The sequence below is a fragment of the Mytilus edulis genome, chromosome 12 (genome assembly GCF_963676685.1).
Source record: "Mytilus edulis chromosome 12, xbMytEdul2.2, whole genome shotgun sequence".
NCBI lineage: Eukaryota > Metazoa > Mollusca > Bivalvia > Mytilida > Mytilidae > Mytilus > Mytilus edulis.
In genome coordinates this window covers 28,272,381-28,292,819 of record NC_092355.1, presented here as the reverse complement: position 1 = coordinate 28,292,819, position 20,439 = coordinate 28,272,381, and the positions used below count along the sequence as shown (strand labels likewise).

Below are 20,439 nucleotides of genomic sequence, written 5' to 3'. Positions count from 1 at the left end.
AAGTGTTTCATCAAAACTAATTTGTTGATTAATAAAATTGAGAATGGAAATGGGGAATGTGCCAAAGAGACAACAACCCGACCATAGAAAAAAACAACAGCAGAAGGTCACCAACAGGTCTTCAATGTAGCGAGAAATTCCCGCACCCGGAGGCGTCCTTCAACTGGCCCCTAAACAAATCTATACTAGTCCAGTGATAATGAACGCCATACTAATTTCCAAATTGTACACAAGAAACTAAAATTAAAATAATACAAGACTAACAAAGGCCAGAGGCTCCTGACTTGGGACAGGCGCAAAAATGCGGCGGGGTTAAACATGTTTGAGATCTCAACCCTCCCCCTATACCTCTAGCCAATGTAGAAAAGTAAACGCATAACAATACGCACATTAAAATTCAGTTCAAGAGAAGTCCGAGTATGATGTCAGAAGATGTAACCAAAGAAAATAAACAAAATGACAATAATACATAAATAACAACAGACTACTAGCAGTTAACTGACATGCCAGCTCCAGACTTCAATTAAACTGACTGAAAGATTATGATTTCATCATATGAACATCAGGCACAATCCTTCCCGTTAGGGGTTTAGTATCATACCATCATAACATATATGAGAAGAACATAACCTGTGTCATGCCAACAACTGGTTTTTGAATAAATGTGTTTAGTTCCGATGCAAAGACCCTATAAGTGAATCAATATTAACGCCAAAATATGCAATCTTTAATGACCTGACAACAGTCTCGTAACTATATCCCTTCTTAATAAGTCTATTCAAAGGTTTTTGTTAGTTTTTGAGGTGAATACTGACACCTTTGTGCTTTATAAAGAATATTTCCATAAAAAATTGGATGTGAAATACCTGAACGTATAAGAAGTCTGCATGTTGAGCTATATTTACGAATGATGTCCTTATACCGATGATAAAATTTAGTAAATGTTTTGACTAGTTAAAAGAGAAAAAAGGTGCAGGGGATAATTGTTAAAAACACCACACTATAAAATTCAGTAAGGGAGCATTAACGGAAACATGCTGCGGCGGGTAAAATCATTATATTGTGTAACTTGCTAATAGTATTTCCCGTTATTTTCAGGTACACCGATTGTCTAGAACTCTCTTAACGATTTTTTAACTTATTTTTCTACACTAAATGAGAGTAAGACACAATTTTGGAATTATAACATTAAAAGAAGTACTCTTGTTTCTAGAGAAACGCGTATGGTTCTCTGCCGGTTTTTTTTGTGGGAGACAAAATAAATCCTAACAGACATTCAGTATTGAAACGTTATATAAAAAAGAAGATGTGGTATGATTGCCAATGAGACAACTATCCACAAAAGACCAAAATGACACAGACATTAACAACTATAGGTCACCGTACGGCCTTCAACAATGAGCAAAGCCCATACCGCATAGTCAGCTATAATAGGCCCCGATAAGACAATGTAAAACAATTCAAACGAGAAAACTAACGGCCTTATTTATGTAAAAAAAAATGAACGAAAAACAAATATGTAACACATAAACAAACGACAACCACTGAATTACAGGCTCCTGACTTGGGACAGGCACATACACAAATAATGTGGCGGGGTTAAACATGTTAGCGGGATCCCAACCCTCCCCCTAACCTGGGACAGTGGTATAACAGTACAACATAAGAACGAACTATAAAAATCAGTTGAAAAAGGCTTAACTCATCAGATGGACAAAACTACAAGTACATGCAAACCAACAGATTGTTCCACAACCCAAGAATATGTAGAGGAAGTGTAGAAATTTAGATATACTTATTACACACTTTAGAAAAAACGTTGGACACGCCATCCGTTAATTAAGAAAAAAACACCCAAAGTTATGGGTATTTTAGGTGATATCCAATACAGCGATAATAATATGACAAGCCTTATTAGTCAGCACTTTTTGTGCTGACATGAGTTATCATTGATATGGTTATATTGATAAATTAACTGTTTACACAAATTTTATTTTGAAACACTAAGGCTTTTCTACCTCAGGCATAGATTACCTTAGCTGTATTTGGCCATATTTTTTGGAAATTTGGTCCTCAATACTCTTCAACTTCGTACTTTATTTGGCCATTTTAACTTTTTTGGATTCGAGCGTCACTGATGAGTCTGGCGTATTTACAAAATTTAGTCCTGGTATCTATGATGAGTTTATTTACGTTGCATTAGTGTGTCGTCGAAAAGATTTATTATCATAATAAAAAAAGGTATTTGATTTTATTACATGTATGTATCTCTATTGTTGCTTTTTGTTTTGATATTAAGATGGTCCTTTGTTTTTAGTCAACTGTCTAAAAGTCTAATTATAATCCTAAGTATAGACCTACTTTCCGCAAATGTCTTATAGGATGTCATACAAGTGAGAGGTTTACCTAACTATAATACCAGGTCGAATCCACCCTTTTCAACATAAAATAATACCTACACTAAGTCAGGAATATGAAAGTAATATTGCAAAGGTCCTTTTACGGAATAAATCCAACAAATGATATTAAAGATATGCCATCAACACCACATATCCGTAAATCCCTAAATCCCTAAAGATAAAAACAAATTATAATATGACGTGCTTTATTTGCTTTTTGAATAAACCCATGCTCTTAATCCAATAAAATTTGTTTGCACATGCGTATATTGACACTGCAAAATAATGAAATTATCAAATTGATATGCACTATCGCTCGGGAAAAAATAATCACGAATATAATGCCTACCCATATTAAAAGTACAATAAAGTAAAGCTTGCAGCAATTATTATGAATAATTAATTCATCGACTTGTTTTGTCTGTTATGAATTAATCTTTATGAAAAGCTTCAGCTGTCAAATACAAAGTCATAAAATAAGATCTTATAGAGTACTATTGACTGATATATTAATTGTACACAAAACGAAAAATCCTTTAACTATAATCTGTCAATTTATGAGTGGGTCGTTTATTTTCTTTATTTAAAGAGATTTTTCATTGTACATATATATCATGTTGTTTTTCTTTCAGAGAGAGTGTATGCAAATGAATAGTAGGCTTGCAGACGCATTATCAACTTGTGAGATCGATTTTCTGAAGACTAATACGGCAAAGTATAAAAAAAGTACGTGTCTGTTTTCAAAATGTAACCTCTTTATTAAGGTTAATCAGGTGTCTTCTTTCATCTTGGATTGTAAAATAGCCGAACATAATCGGTCTATATATTTCATGAAATGGGTTATTTCGAGAAAAAATTGTAGTTTAATTGTAACACTTTCGCAGGTATATAAAACAAAACATGTGTTTCATCATATTTTACAACTCTTTCTTACAAATACAAAAGAATTATTTCTGTTTATTTTCTAAAAACATATTTTGAAAGATTTCTTCTCATGTTTTATTTCAGAATTGCGTAGTTTTGTTTTCTTTTTATCACAAAATATTGGATTTTTCAGATATCAATAAAGGCAACAGTAGTATACCGCTGTTCGAAAGTCATAAATACAAACTAAAAACGAGGGAAACACATCAACTATAAGAGGAAAACAACGAAACAACAGAAACACTAAAGTGCAACAAAAAACCAAACGACAAAGTAACACACACATAGAAACGAACTATAGGATAACAACTGCAATTGTCCTGACTTGGTACAAAACATTTTTTGAAAGAAATTGTGGGCTGAAATTGTTTTTTGGGCCAGCAAAACTCGCGCTTTTATGACAATGTTAAATATAAAACTAAAAAATAATATATACAAAATGAGAGCATACTATAAACTACATTTTGGCAAATAAGTAAAAAAAGTCAGTAATTGAGAATCAGATTTTCAGTCGTTCGTTAGGCTTGTTTAACAGGGTTTTATGGCCTTACTAATTAAATAAGGCCCAATTTATTACTTCTTTGGACTATCCTCAATTTTATATATGTTTGTCAGATTTCTGGCTTGATGGCTCAGATAAGTTCGAAGAAGGTGTTTGGGTCTGGACAACTAGTGGACAGAAGTTCAACGTAACTGATTGGTATACAACTGAACCAAATAATAAGAATGATAACGAGCATTGTTTGGAAATTCGTAGCACCTTAGACAACCAACATGACCAATGGAATGATGAAGATTGTTCTAGATTTTTAAGTTTTATATGTAAAAAACCGTAAGTATACATAAAGCTTTCAGTTAGATTTAGGGAAATAAATCGTTGTTCTGAGACTATACAGGAACACATTGTACCTTTTGGAACTGAGATCAATTGTCTGTTTTGTTATAAATCGCTAGATGTTATCAGATATTTGTACAAAAATGGTAATTACTTGTATTTGTTTCATTACTTATGATCCTTTTTCTGTTTTCAGAAGCAATACAATCATTTTTTTTCTTTTTACATCTCTTAGCAAATTTCGTATAATAGGATTTTCGCAAATCAGGTATTCTGAACTTTGACTTTCGAATAAAAAAATACTATTATATACATTAATGTGTCGGTATAATATGAGATGTAGCACTTATATAAGTATGTCTCTTTCAGATTGGTGTAATATTCGGACCAAAGGATTTACAAACGACGATATTCAACTAATTCAGATTTCTTTAACATGTTTTACATATTGTGACCTTTCTAAAATGAAATTATTTGAAATTACTCTATCTAAGTAAGGTCATTTTGGTTTGTAAAAAGAAAAAAGTAAAACAGAATATGAATAATTTGATATGGCAAAATTGGGAAAACTTGAATCAAAAAGGGAAAATTCGAAAAATAGTGTCAGCCTTTCGTATTCGCAACAAAAACCCGAAAAGCAATACAGCTTAATCAATCGTAACTTTTTTAAATGGATATATTATTTTTTGGAGACTTGTGAAACATGTGAAAGACAATGATGTGGTTTCATTTTAAATCAGCGACTTTTTAAAAAAAAGTTTGTGGTTTTGCACTATCTAAATGCATAAAATACTGTTCTTGATTATCAAAATATAAACATGTAACTCATGGATCTGTTAAAAATTTACGTCTTGTTAGTAATTGTTATGAATTTTTAAGCGTATGTATTTCTGCTTACATGGTTTCAAATAAAATCAACCAAGTTTTCATGAAAACATGAACATATATATTCGTGACAAATTAAGTAAAATAGATATTAGATTTTCCAGTTCTCGGTAGCAAAAGAAAAACGGAAGATATCAAAGGGTCTTTCAAATTCATAAGTCGAAAAAAAACCTGACAATGCCTTGATGGCAAAAAAAAAAAAGGAAAACTAACAAAAGATAAAAAAAAAAAAAGGTATACAAAACACAAAACACAAAACACAAAACTTGAGACTGAGCAACACGAACCCCATAGAAACCTATATAGTATTCAACCAGTGCCCGCATATGGAAATTATTTCTCTAGATATCACGACATTCAAGTTCCTAAGTTTTGGTCAACATCAAGTTTTAGCCAACATCACAATTAAAAATTGACATTTGCCCCGGATTAAAGTTTAATCATTAAATCTACTTTGCCATTTCATGTCATTTCCTTTTCCATATAATGATTGCAATACAGATTAAGATGCCTGGCGTTCGTCTAACGTAGATGGAATGCACGCTATGAAGAAAATAATTTCTCTTGAACGTATTTGAGACGCCACCCAAGTCGTATCTGAGACGATAATCCGTGCTTTCGGCATGTCTGGGACGTTTTTTATGGGGTGTTTGTCACGAACATACCCGAATACGTTTAAGTTAAAGTCAAACGATCTTGAAGCGTATTAAAACGTGCCTTAAACGTGTCTCAAACTTATCTGTAACGTTTTCAACTCGCTTAAATCGTATGTATTGCGTGCTTGTAGCATACAGGTATATGCTAGACAAAGGCTTGAGCTGGATGAAATTTTAAGCTGCATAAAAATTTCCTGAAGTTATAGCGTTCACCAAGCGTATATCTTTGCATTTCGACGTAGTTCAAACTTATGCAACGCGCGTTTAAAGATTGCTGAGCGTTCCTCTGGCGTGCAACTAATGTATACCGACTTTGTAGATTTTCTCTGTACGTCTGGTGCACGCCAGTCTATACGCCAATGTGTGACGCCGGTTTTAAAAATGTTTAAACTTATGTGATATTGATTTTGGTTATTTAGCTTTCATTTCTGCAGCTACTCTTAGAACGATATTTGGTGTCTTTAATTGTTTATTATTTCTTTTGTGCTCAGTACCCTATGAAACAGATTTTTATTATCAATGTCATTTTAAGAGATACTATCCAATATAAGGGTAGTATTAATCTAATTATTATCTCCCATACGGAAAGTTCCTTTACAGTTAAAAGTTAACATCTTTGCCTTATATATATTGTTGATTTCACAAGGCAACCTTATCATATCTCATTATAGTACTTTGATCAAATAATGAGTAATTTAGAAATTCAACAGTATTTTATTAGACTATTTTGAAAGGGGAGGGTGAAATTTATAAATAATTTCAGATATGAAAACACATTATAAGTCTAATTCGACACTGTGCTTTCCTAGATTTTCCTTCATCAGGCATGCTTATGGATGCACTTTGTAAATTCACCTGTTTCTCAAACCACGCCTCTTTAGGAGAGATTTAAATGTTAAAACAACAAATTCCATAAATAAATAAAGACAAGTAAAATCAAATTGAGAATTTTGTAACTCAACGGTGACCTATATTTTTCATTATTTTTTTTCAAATGAACTGTACTTAAACTAAACTATTGTAAAACTTAAGCGATTTCTGTAATTTAGTTCTTTTTTTATTTCGATATTTTACCCTTTTTTCCTATTAGTTCAACAGAAAAAAGTACCTTCTACAAAAATCATGCTTCTAGGATAAAGTTTATTTATAGAAAAAAATAGCGAAATCCTATATTTAAAAAAAAAATTAGACCCGCGAGTCCCCTTAACCCACATTATTGGAATTTTGAACGGATGGTGGACATAGTGCAATGATTAAATGAAGTTGTAACTAAAAGCTTCCATATCAGTTAAACGTATTCTTCAATTTTTAAGGTATAAGGTATTAATTCGTTTATGTGTTTGAGTTTTAGTTTTGCTAATTGACTACGGACTTTACGTTTGAAAATTTCCTCGGAGTTCGATATTTTTGTTAATTTATGTTTTTATATATTTACATCTGAAACGCATATTTTATGTGTTTGATATAAGTTTCATGTAGTCAACAAAATAAATTTCATCAAAAAGGTAGCATAAAGGGAGAATCAAAACTCATTCTATAGCAACATTCGAACTAAATTAAGTATATTCAACCCTTTGTACATGGCAAATAGCGAGGATGATTACAAAAATAGTGTAGCTCCTTTGTTATATATTTAACGCAATTGTAGCGACATGTTGATGTAAATCACAATAAATTGCAAGGGCACCTCAAGTGTTAACCTAATAAGAAATAAGAGAATAAGTGTAAGATTGTATGTCAAACACTTCACCGATAATAATTCGGTGTTTCCCTTCTGTAAGTTGTTTTTTTACTAACGAGTTTTCTTCCTCGTATTGTATTCACAGTTACGAAATACAAATTTCCGAAAAACCGAAGTGTCATGGTCCTTTCGCGCACAGAAATAGATATACAACTCTAGTGCATTTATATTTTTATATTCGTTAAATAATATCATGTACATGACTTGTATGTGTCGTTTTATTAATTTTATTTTTATACATTTTCATTCATTTCCCTGTATAAAGTGATTGGTTTTTAAAAAGCATTACTAAATTTGATTGTTGTTAAAAGATCAATGAATACTTTGTTATGATTAAATAACAGACACTTGAACATTGTCATAAAACACTAATTAGTTTGTCCTACAATCAATCCTTTCACCAATTTGACACTTAATAATTTTTCTATTATATGTTTTTTTTATAATTTTTTAATTATAGTTCTCCGAAAACTTGAAAATCGCCTTTTCTTTTATAAATGAACCCCATAACTCAGAAACTTACAATGAATCTAAAATTTATAAAAAAAACAAAAAGGAGCTCATATCAATATATATATAAACAAGAAACCAAAGTTTCCTGCATATTTAGTTCAACCGTTTTTGAGTTTTGTCGGTCAACTGGAAAAAATATTCCTTTTTCTAATGAATAAAACCCCAGAACTCGGAAACGTAAAATGTAACATTAAAAAAAAAAGGAGCTCACGTCAATAGATGTAACAATTCACAAAAGTTTCATGCACATTGGTTGAATGATTTTCAGCTGATGTCCGATACGTTGTCGACGGACGGACAACAGAATACCATAATACTTCCCAGAAACGGGCGTATAGAAACTTGTCAATCGACAGTAGAATTAGTCCACGTGATATCGTACTCAAATTAATATTCGTTTCAAAAAATACGTCACTGTTTGTGATATCCTGTGCTGTCGTCAATGGAAGATGTTCGTTGTTATTCTACGGTTTATATGTTGTAACGAATATTATATTTTTTTTTATAAAGGCGTTTCTCCATACTAAGTGGTCTTGCATTTGTTTGTGCTGTAATTCTGTCATGTAGTGTTGACATTTTTGGTGATATTTTATCATTCTTACATTAACGGGAGGTTTGACTAGCTATAAAACTAGGTTAAACACACCATTTTTTTTTCTGAACTTCCCCAATTCAGGAATAGGGCAGTTGTTATCAAATAGGTCGTTTCTATGTATGTTGGCGTTTTTAGTTGCACCTCAGTGTTTCCGTTGTTTTCTTCTCATAGTTGATGTGGTTTTAGTTTTTAAACAGGATTATTTTAATCTCAATCGAATTTTGACTTTAAAAGAGCTATACTCTACTGTTGCATTTATTCAATGTATGTCAAACAATTGCTGACATTAGCATTTTTGACCAACCTTTTCAGGTGGAGTGAAATACAGGCGTTAGTAAATTTGCACTAAATGATATAAAGTCATTCCCCTACTTCATGACATCAGATAACGAGGATGTTTACAAAAATGTTACAGCGCCCTATTTATATTTTTAACGCAGTTGGATCAACATGTTTATGATGAATAAAAATCAATTGCGAGGGCCTCTCTAGTTATTCGTGTTGTTTGAAGAAACCGAAAGTGATACCTTTACACGCACAGAATCAGGAAGATGAACTTACTATAAAACCAGGATGAATCCACCATTTTCTACATAAGAAAATGTCTTTAGTATACCAAGTCAGGAAAGTGACAGTTGTTATCAATTAGTTTGATGTGAATTTTTTTTACAGACGTCAGTAGGTTTGTACTAAATGAAATAAAGTCATTTCAAACTCCTTGAAGCAAATAACGAGGATTTACAAAAAAATATAGCGCCTTATAAAAAATACAGCGACATGATAAATTGAAGTCCACTTCAAGGGTCTCTCTTGTATTAGCTTAATGCAAAGTTAATATATTATGAGAAAGATTGTATGTCAAACACTTAAAGATAATAATGCGATGTTTTCTCCATGTAATAAAATCAACGGTACCAATTTTGTTGCACCAGATGCGCATTTCGACAAAACATGTCTCTTCAGTGATGCTCGTGGCCAAAATATTTGAAGTCCAAAGCTTATATAAAAGATGAAGAGCTATAATCCAAAAGGTCCAAAAAGTATAGCCAAATTCGTGAAAAGAATCAGAGCTTTGCATGAGGGAGATACATTCCTTAATTTATAATAATTGTTGATACTTTGTAACAGCAAATTTTAATAACACAAACAAATCCGTATTTTCATGCCAGTACCGAAGTACTGGCTACTGGGCTGGTGATACCCTCGGGGACTAATAGTCCACCAGCAGAGGCATCGACCCAGTTGTAGTAATAAAATCAACGGTACCAATTTTGTTGCACCAGATGCGCATTTCGACAAAACATGTCTCTTCAGTGATGCTCGTGGCCAAAATATTTGAAGTCCAAAGCTTATATATATTTTTTTGTAAATCCTCGTTATTTGCTTCAAGGAGTTTGAAATGACTTTATTTCATTTAGTACAAACCTACTGACGTCTGTAAAAAAAATTCACATCAAACTAATTGATAACAACTGTCACTTTCCTGACTTGGTATACTAAAGACATTTTCTTATGTAGAAAATGGTGGATTCATCCTGGTTTTATAGTAAGTTCATCTTCCTGATTCTGTGCGTGTAAAGGTATCACTTTCGGTTTCTTCAAACAACACGAATAACTAGAGAGGCCCTCGCAATTGATTTTTATTCATCATAAACATGTTGATCCAACTGCGTTAAAAATATAAATAGGGCGCTGTAACATTTTTGTAAACATCCTCGTTATCTGATGTCATGAAGTAGGGGAATGACTTTATATCATTTAGTGCAAATTTACTAACGCCTGTATTTCACTCCACCTGAAAAGGTTGGTCAAAAATGCTAATGTCAGCAATTGTTTGACATACATTGAATAAATGCAACAGTAGAGTATAGCTCTTTTAAAGTCAAAATTCGATTGAGATTAAAATAATCCTGTTTAAAAACTAAAACCACATCAACTATGAGAAGAAAACAACGGAAACACTGAGGTGCAACTAAAAACGCCAACATACATAGAAACGACCTATTTGATAACAACTGCCCTATTCCTGAATTGGGGAAGTTCAGAAAAAAAAATGGTGTGTTTAACCTAGTTTTATAGCTAGTCAAACCTCCCGTTAATGTAAGAATGATAAAATATCACCAAAAATGTCAACACTACATGACAGAATTACAGCACAAACAAATGCAAGACCACTTAGTATGGAGAAACGCCTTTATAAAAAAAAATATAATATTCGTTACAACATATAAACCGTAGAATAACAACGAACATCTTCCATTGACGACAGCACAGGATATCACAAACAGTGACGTATTTTTTGAAACGAATATATAGTTTGAGTACGATATCACGTGGACTAATTCTACTGTCGATTGACAAGTTTCTATACGCCCGTTTATGGGAAGTATTATGGTATTCTGTTGTCCGTCCGTCCGTCGACAACGTATCGGACATCAGCTGAAAATCATTCAACCAATGTGCATGAAACTTTTGTGAATTGTTACATCTATTGACGTGAGCTCCTTTATTTTTTTTAATGTTACATTTTACGTTTCCGAGTGCTGGGGTTTTATTCATTAGAAAAAGGAATATTTTTTCCAGTTGACCGACAAAACTCAAAAACGGTTGAACTAAATATGCAGGAAACTTTGGTTTCTTGTTTATATATATATTGATATGAGCTCCTTTTTGTTTTTTTTATAAATTTTAGATTCATTGTAAGTTTCTGAGTTATGGGGTTCATTTATAAAAGAAAAGGCGATTTTCAAGTTTTCGGAGAACTATAATTAAAAAATTATAAAAAAAAACATATAATAGAAAAATTATTAAGTGTCAAATTGGTGAAAGGATTGATTGTAGGACAAACTAATTAGTGTTTTATGACAATGTTCAAGTGTCTGTTATTTAATCATAACAAAGTATTCATTGATCTTTTAACAACAATCAAATTCAGTAATGCTTTTTAAAAACCAATCACTTTATACAGGGAAATGAATGAAAATGTATAAAAATAAAATTAATAAAACGACACATACAAGTCATGTACATGATATTATTTAACGAATATAAAAATATAAATGCACTAGAGTTGTATATCTATTTCTGTGCGCGAAAGGACCATGACACTTCGGTTTTTCGGAAATTTGTATTTCGTAACTGTGAATACAATACGAGGAAGAAAAATTAAATTTTTAGAATTAAAATTTAGTTTTGTAAATTAAATACTCACCTTCATAAATTTAGATATCAGTCCACTCGCTGCATTATTCAACCGGAAACCAGCCAGAAAAAGAAACCATGACCCCGTGACAACCTCTCCCACCTGACACCTGTGTGTCCTAAACCTTCATCATTTATTCCTTAAAATGCTAGGCACTAAAAGGGGGATGAAGGGGAGGAGGGAGGGACCTCTGATTTATGAAGGTGAGTATTTAATTTACAAAACTAAATTTTAATTCTAAAAATTTAATTTTTATTACATTAAATACCTCACCTTCATAAATTTAGATAACAGAATTTAACGAAGGGCTGAATCCCCATCACTAGGAGGAGGAAAAACAACCTGTTGAGCAGCAACCAAAGGCCCTAAAGAATAGAGGTTGTCACAATGAAGAGGCATGGACCGTAAATAATGGTTATAAAAGGCACTATCAGACCTCCAAAAACCAGCTGACATGATTTCCGACATAGAGGAGGAATTAAAAATGTTCCAAGAAGAGGCTAAGGCTCTTACTTCATGTGCTTTAACTTGATGTTTAACTAAAACTTCAGAAGAAGCAGATTTATAGGCCAAAATGACAGTATTGCAAATCCAAGTAGAAATGGTTTTGGCAGAAATGTCAGAAATTCCTTTTTTAATAGGAATAAACAACCTAGAAGAACCAGCAGATCTTAATTTCGCTGAAGAAGCTAGGTAAACAAGCAAGGCTCTCACTGGACACAAAACCTGATTATCCGATGTGGGAGGTAAAGCAGGAATAGTAATAATACCAGAACCTTTATCAGGTAACTGGTTCTTTGCTAAAAAAGATGGATCAGTGAGAAGAGTAACTGAAGACTTATCAGATGCAAAGCGGAGACAAGACTCAGAAATTGACAGAGCATGAATCTCACTCCTTCTGCGACCAGTAGCCAAAGCTATCAGAAAACAACATTTATAAGATAAAAATTTGAAGGAGGCTGAATGTAAAGGTTCAAAAGGTGAAAACTGAAGAACCTTCAAAACTAAACCTAAGTCCCAAGAAGGAACCAAACGCCTTTGACGAGGTCTATTAAGGCAAAAGTTTTTTATCAATAATGACAAAAACTCATTATCCCCAAAATCAGAGCCTCCTGAAAGTGATATTGTTCTGGCTATGGCAGATCTATATCCCTTTATAGTAGAAGAAGAATAACCTTTCTCCTCAAAAAGGTAAAGGAAGAAATCCGCTAACTGTTGTACAGTGACAGAGAGTGGATTAATCTGCTTCGACAGACACCAAGTACAGAAGATAGACCATTTGGAGTCATAAACTGCTCCTGTAGATTGTCTGACTGATCCTGAGATACGCTTGGTTGCTCCCTCAGAAAAGCCTCCCTTTCTGAGGGAATCCCTGACAACAACCAAGCGTGCAGATGGAGATTCTCCAGACCTTGATGCAGTTTTCTTCCTTTGAATTGAGACAGTAGATCCTCTCTTAGAGGCAAACAAAGGGGCTTCGCACAACACAGAAGTAGTAGTTCTGGGAACCAAGACTGTCTTGACCAAGCCGGAGCAATAAGAATGGTCTTGCAAAGATCCCTCTGAATCTTGTGCAAGATCTTTGGAAGAAGACGAAAAGGAGGGAACATGTAACTGAACATTCCCTTCCAAGATAGGGTCATAGCATCTACTGCCCAAGCTTTCTCGTCTGGAATGGGAGAAACGTAAGTCTCCAATTTGTGATTCAGACTGGTGGCAAAAAGATCTATATGAGGACGATCCCAACGAAGAATGATCTCCTGAAACACTGATGGATGAATTTCCCATTCTGTGTTCACTGGAACACGGGAACGGGAGAGAGCATCCGCCAGAAGATTTTGACTGCCTGGAACATGTCTCACTGACAGAAAAATATTGAGACTGTGACACAGAAGAAGAATTTCCTTGCTCAGATGATACAGAGAAAAGGAATGGGTCCCTCCTTGATTCTGAAGATAAGCCACTACTGTGGAGTTGTCCGTGGCAACCAGTAGTGACTGACCCTGAATCACAGCCTGAAACTGACGGAGAGAAAGAAACACAGCTCTCATCTCTAGAAGATTGATGTGTTCCTCCAACTGAGCACCTGACCAAAGGCCTGATGCTGTCCTGCCCTCCAGATAAGCTCCCCAACCCATCAGACTCGCATCTGTGAACAAAGTTAGGCTGGGGTCTGGAGGATCCAACAAAACTCCCTTCCGAAGATGTTTTTCCTGAAGCCACCATTGAAGATGAGGTAACAACCGAGGAAGGATGGGAACAGGTGCCTCCCACAACTGAGAAATTGGATGCCAAAACTCCATCAGATACCACTGGATTGGACGAATGTGTAGACGTCCTAGTGGAATGACGTCCATGATCGAAATCAAGAAACCCACCAGCTGAAGCAATTGACGAGCTGGGACAGATGAAAACTGAGTCAGAGCATTGACTAACTGACATACCTTGACTACCTTCTCTTCTGGAGGAAGCACTAGACCCAAATCTGTCCGAAAATGTTCTCCAAGGAAATTGAAACTCTGACTGGGAATTATCTCTGATTTTTCCCATGAAATCAAAAAACCCAGTCTCAGGAGTAAAAGGATAGACAAATTGGTGTGTTCCTCCAAAAGAGAACGGCAATGATTCTTGATGAGAGAATCGTCTAGGTAGGAATGAATGAGAACTGCCCGAGTATGAAGATACGACACCACCGTCTGAAAAATCCTGGTAAAAACTAGGGGTGCAATAGCCAGGCCAAAAGGCATAGCCTTGAAACTGTAAACCTTGTCTGCCCACACCAGTCTCAGGAAATGACGAAACTTGTGAGAAATAGGGATGTGAAAATAGGCGTCCATCAAATCTAGAGAGGTTGTCCAAGTTCCTAAATGAATTGTCGACCTGATAGAACTGTTGGTCTCCATTTTGAAATGTGGGACCACCAGATACTGATTGAGAACAGAAAGATCTAGAACCGGTCTCATTTTCCCGTTCTTCTTGGGTACCAAGAACAGCCGGGAATAAAACCCTAGATGAAAAGGAGGATTTACCTCCTCCAATACACCCTTCTGAATCAGAATGTTCACTTCGTTTTGTAACAACTGATTCTTTTGAGAATCCTTTGTCACTGACAGATTGATTGGAACAGGAGAAAGAGGAGGCTGTTCCAGAAACTGAAGTTTCAATCCCTTACCCTGCTTCTTTCCCTTAACCACTTTAGCTTTCTTCCCACTTGAATAGTTGGGACGAGAAAAAGCTGGCCTCTTCGTAGACTGTGAAGAAGAAGAAGAGGTAGAAGCCTTGGGTTGATGAGAAGACGAAGAAGAAGAAGGATTATTCATCTGAGTAGTTTTGACAAATCTTTTCCCATCAGTGACCTTCACATCCACCTTGACTACAGGAGGGGCCTTATTCACCTCCTCCTGTAACTGCTCTAAGGAAACAGAGAACAACTTGTCCTTAGACAAAGGAGAACTGACAAGTCTCTGCTGAAGAGCTTCAGAGACAGTTGATTTTTCAAGAATCTCCTGTCTCTTAGCAAGAGTAAAGTTGGCCACAGTACCAAGAAGAAGGAATTGAGACATTCCAAGACTCTTGTCTACCTGAAGCAGCATAGAACTCAAATCTGAAAATTCCTCCCCTTTGTCCTTTAACAGAGACCCAGCTGCTGACAAAAAGTGCTCAGCTGTCTGAAGAACAAAAGTCAAACACCTCAGATTATTCTCTGACTTGACATAAGAAGCTTGAGAAAGTCTGAGGCCATCCAAAGGTTTCGAACCAAGCAAACTAGAAAAAGCCCGGTCACAAGCAGGAGCCGACATACCCAAGGAAGATCCATGGATCTCAAAGTCCTTAGATCTACATCTCCCTGGGTAAGAGGCAGGTCCGAAACCAGAGAACTTACTACCACCAGTTTTGCTAGTGTTAGCAAGATTCTCAGCCAGAGAAGAGTTTACAAAAGACAAAACAGTTGTAAAGTGCCCAGACTCTGGAAAAGAATAATACCCCTTAGACTCTGGCTTGACTATACCTGAGCAAGCCATGAAATCTGAAGGAGTAGAAGAAACCCTAGGTGGAGACGACATGGGCATATCCGACATATTCCTACGAATAGAATAGACCAGACTCCTAAGGCATTCTGGGTTGCCTGAAGCAGGATCCTTAGGAGCGAAAGCATCTCCCTCTGTGCTTACTACACTATCAACATCAGAAATACCATCTTGGTCCTCCAAAAAGTTACCTTCCTGACTTCTAGGGGCCAAAGAAACTGAGTCGTCTTCCAACAACTGTCTAGGAGGTCTGGGAGGATCCTGTGCAGGATCCTGAGACAGACCCCTAGACTCCATAAGATCAAGCCTGTTACCAAATTCCAAAAACTTAGCATTAACAGTAGCTTGTATCTTGTGAATGGAGGTGGTAAGACTCCTCATCTCATCCTTAAAGGAGGATGACTCTGAAGAGGATCTACCACCAAACCCCTGACCAGACCAAACTGATTGAGCTGAATAAGGATCAAAAGGCTGGGGATAAGGCGGCAAGTTGGGCATTCCCATAGGCATGGGAGGGTATGCAAAATTCATGGGCCACCTAGTCCGAGAAAAGGGGTCACTCCTGATGCCAGCTGGTAGTGTCTCCTGCCTGCTTGTCGTGCAAGCCACAGGAGACGTTGGTATCTCTGCAGGCCTAGTTACGGTATGTGATACCCTGCTAGGCCTAGATAACCTCAACTGACTAGCACCAGGAGTGAAAGGCAAAGTCCTGACAGGAACAGGTTCCGAGTCCTGTTCCAGACCGACACCAGAAACACCTGGAATAAACTCCAAACTTCTATCCCAAAATTCATCTGAATGGGTGGCCGAACGCCAAGGGGACAACAAATTACCATTGGATGTGTGAATTTGACTGTCACTTACCTCTTGGGTACCTGAAGCTGGAAATTTATCCATAATATTCAGATAAAATTAATATAAAATTATCCAAATATACTATAATTATAAACAAAAATATCAATATAAATTACTAAATATATAAATTATCAACTTGTTAAACTGTTTGTGAAAAAAATAAACTTTTTCCTCCTCTACAAAAAAACGTGCAGCATGCGTTGTAGAACCGGAAAAAATGATGAAGGTTTAGGACACACAGGTGTCAGGTGGGAGAGGTTGTCACGGGGTCATGGTTTCTTTTTCTGGCTGGTTTCCGGTTGAATAATGCAGCGAGTGGACTGATATCTAAATTTATGAAGGTGAGGTATTTAATGTAATAAAACTCGTTAGTAAAAAAACAACTTACAGAAGGGAAACACCGAATTATTATCGGTGAAGTGTTTGACATACAATCTTACACTTATTCTCTTATTTCTTATTAGGTTAACACTTGAGATGCCCTTGCAATTTATTGTGATTTACATCAACATGTCGCTACAATTGCGTTAAATATATAACAAAGGAGCTACACTATTTTTGTAATCATCCTCGCTATTTGCCATGTACAAAGGGTTGAATATACTTAATTTAGTTCGAATGTTGCTATAGAATGAGTTTTGATTCTCCCTTTATGCTACCTTTTTGATGAAATTTATTTTGTTGACTACATGAAACTTATATCAAACACATAAAATATGCGTTTCAGATGTAAATATATAAAAACATAAATTAACAAAAATATCGAACTCCGAGGAAATTTTCAAACGTAAAGTCCGTAGTCAATTAGCAAAACTAAAACTCAAACACATAAACGAATTAATACCTTATACCTTAAAAATTGAAGAATACGTTTAACTGATATGGAAGCTTTTAGTTACAACTTCATTTAATCATTGCACTATGTCCACCATCCGTTCAAAATTCCAATAATGTGGGTTAAGGGGACTCGCGGGTCTAATTTTTTTTTTAAATATAGGATTTCGCTATTTTTTTCTATAAATAAACTTTATCCTAGAAGCATGATTTTTGTAGAAGGTACTTTTTTCTGTTGAACTAATAGGAAAAAAGGGTAAAATATCGAAATAAAAAAAGAACTAAATTACAGAAATCGCTTAAGTTTTACAATAGTTTAGTTTAAGTACAGTTCATTTGAAAAAAAATAATGAAAAATATAGGTCACCGTTGAGTTACAAAATTCTCAATTTGATTTTACTTGTCTTTATTTATTTATGGAATTTGTTGTTTTAACATTTAAATCTCTCCTAAAGAGGCGTGGTTTGAGAAACAGGTGAATTTACAAAGTGCATCCATAAGCATGCCTGATGAAGGAAAATCTAGGAAAGCACAGTGTCGAATTAGACTTATAATGTGTTTTCATATCTGAAATTATTTATAAATTTCACCCTCCCCTTTCAAAATAGTCTAATAAAATACTGTTGAATTTCTAAATTACTTATTATTTGATCAAAGTACTATAATGAGATATGATAAGGTTGCCTTGTGAAATCAACAATATATAATCTGTTTCATAGGGTACTGAGCACAAAAGAAATAATAAAACAATTAAAGACACCAAATATCGTTCTAAGAGTAGCTGCAGAAATGAAAGCTAAATAACCAAAATCAATATCACATAAGTTTAAACATTTTTAAAACCGGCGTCACACATTGGCGTATAGACTGGCGTGCACCAGACGTACAGAGAAAATCTACAAAGTCGGTATACATTAGTTGCACGCCAGAGGAACGCTCAGCAATCTTTAAACGCGCGTTGCATAAGTTTGAACTACGTCGAAATGCAAAGATATACGCTTGGTGAACGCTATAACTTCAGGAAATTTTTATGCAGCTTAAAATTTCATCCAGCTCAAGCCTTTGTCTAGCATATACCTGTATGCCACAAGCACGCAATACATACGATTTAAGCGAGTTGAAAACGTTACAGATAAGTTTGAGACACGTTTAAGGCACGTTTTAATACGCTTCAAGATCGTTTGACTTTAACTTAAACGTATTCGGGTATGTTCGTGACAAACACCCCATGAAAAACGTCCCAGACATGCCGAAAGCACGGATTATCGTCTCAGATACGACTTGGGTGGCGTCTCAAATACGTTCAAGAGAAATTATTTTCTTCATAGCGTGCATTCCATCTACGTTAGACGAACGCCAGGCATCTTAATCTGTATTGCAATCATTATATGGAAAAGGAAATGACATGAAATGGCAAAGTAGATTTAATGATTAAACTTTAATCCGGGGCAAATGTCAATTTTTAATTGTGATGTTGGCTAAAACTTGATGTTGACCAAAACTTAGGAACTTGAATGTCGTGATATCTAGAGAAATAATTTCCATATTCGGGCACTGGTTGAATACTATATAGGTTTCTATGGGGTTCGTGTTGCTCAGTCTCAAGTTTTGTGTTTTGTGTTTTGTGTTTTGTATACCTTTTTTTTTTTATCTTTTGTTAGTTTTTCTTTCTTTTTTTTTGCCATCAAGGCATTGTCAGGTTTTTTTCGACTTATGAATTTGAAAGACCCTTTGATATCTTCCGTTTTTGTTTTGCTACCGAGAACTGGAAAATCTAATATCTATTTTACTTAATTTGTCACGAATATATATGTTCATGTTTTCATGAAAACTTGGTTGATTTTATTTGAAACCATGTAAGCAGAAATACATACGCTTAAAAATTCATAACAATTACTAACAAGACGTAAATTTTTAACAGATCCATGAGTTACATGTTTATATTTTGATAATCAAGAACAGTATTTTATGCATTTAGATAGTGCAAAACCACAAACTTTTTTTAAAAAGTCGCTGATTTAAAATGAAACCACATCATTGTCTTTCACATGTTTCACAAGTCTCCAAAAAATAATATATCCATTTAAAAAAGTTACGATTGATTAAGCTGTATTGCTTTTCGGGTTTTTGTTGCGAATACGAAAGGCTGACACTATTTTTCGAATTTTCCCTTTTTAATTCAAGTTTTCCCAATTTTGCCATATCAAATTATTCATATTCTGTTTTACTTTTTTCTTTTTACAAACCAAAATGACCTTACTTAGATAGAGTAATTTCAAATAATTTCATTTTAGAAAGGTCACAATATGTAAAACATGTTAAAGAAATCTGAATTAGTTGAATATCGTCGTTTGTAAATCCTTTGGTCCGAATATTACACCAATCTGAAAGAGACATACTTATATAAGTGCTACATCTCATATTATACCGACACATTAATGTATATAATAGTATTTTTTTATTCGAAAGTCAAAGTTCAGAATACCTGATTTGCGAAAATCCTATTATACGAAATTTGCTAAGAGATGTAAAAAGAAAAAAAATGATTGTATTGCTTCTGAAAACAGAAAAAGGATCATAAGTAATGAAACAAATACAAGTAATTACCATTTTTGTACAAATATCTGATAACATCTAGCGATTTATAACAAAACAGACAATTGATCTCAGTTCCAAAAGGTACAATGTGTTCCTATATAGTCTCAGAACAACGATTTATTTCCCTAAATCTAACTGAAAGCTTTATGTATACTTACGGTTTTTTACATATAAAACTTAAAAATCTAGAACAATCTTCATCATTCCATTGGTCATGTTGGTTGTCTAAGGTGCTACGAATTTCCAAACAATGCTCGTTATCATTCTTATTATTTGGTTCAGTTGTATACCAATCAGTTACGTTGAACTTCTGTCCACTAGTTGTCCAGACCCAAACACCTTCTTCGAACTTATCTGAGCCATCAAGCCAGAAA

The 20,439-nt window shown here is 34.6% G+C and overlaps 1 protein-coding gene across 1 annotated transcript; it reads right to left on the bottom strand.

Annotated features, from left to right (window-relative positions):
• Positions 1-12,047: 12,047 nt before the first annotated feature.
• LOC139497553 (serine-rich adhesin for platelets-like) lies at positions 12,048-16,675 on the bottom strand. The gene is made up of 2 exons (XM_071285782.1): positions 14,923-16,675; positions 12,048-14,890 (listed from the first exon to the last, which is right to left on the bottom strand). The coding sequence occupies exons 1-2, from the start codon at positions 16,673-16,675 to the stop codon at positions 12,048-12,050; spliced, it is 4,596 nt and encodes a 1,531-aa protein (XP_071141883.1).
• Positions 16,676-20,439: the final 3,764 nt, after the last annotated feature.

Bases quoted from the DNA above. Each gene is read 5' to 3' on its own strand.
- LOC139497553 (XM_071285782.1), bottom strand. From the start codon at position 16,675: ATGGATAAATTTCCAGCTTCAGGTACCCAAGAGGTAAGTGACAGTCAA. The intron at 14,891-14,922 runs GTAAGGGATTGA...TTTCTGGAACAG, and splicing joins GGTTAAGGGAAAGAAGCAGG to CCTCCTCTTTCTCCTGTTCC.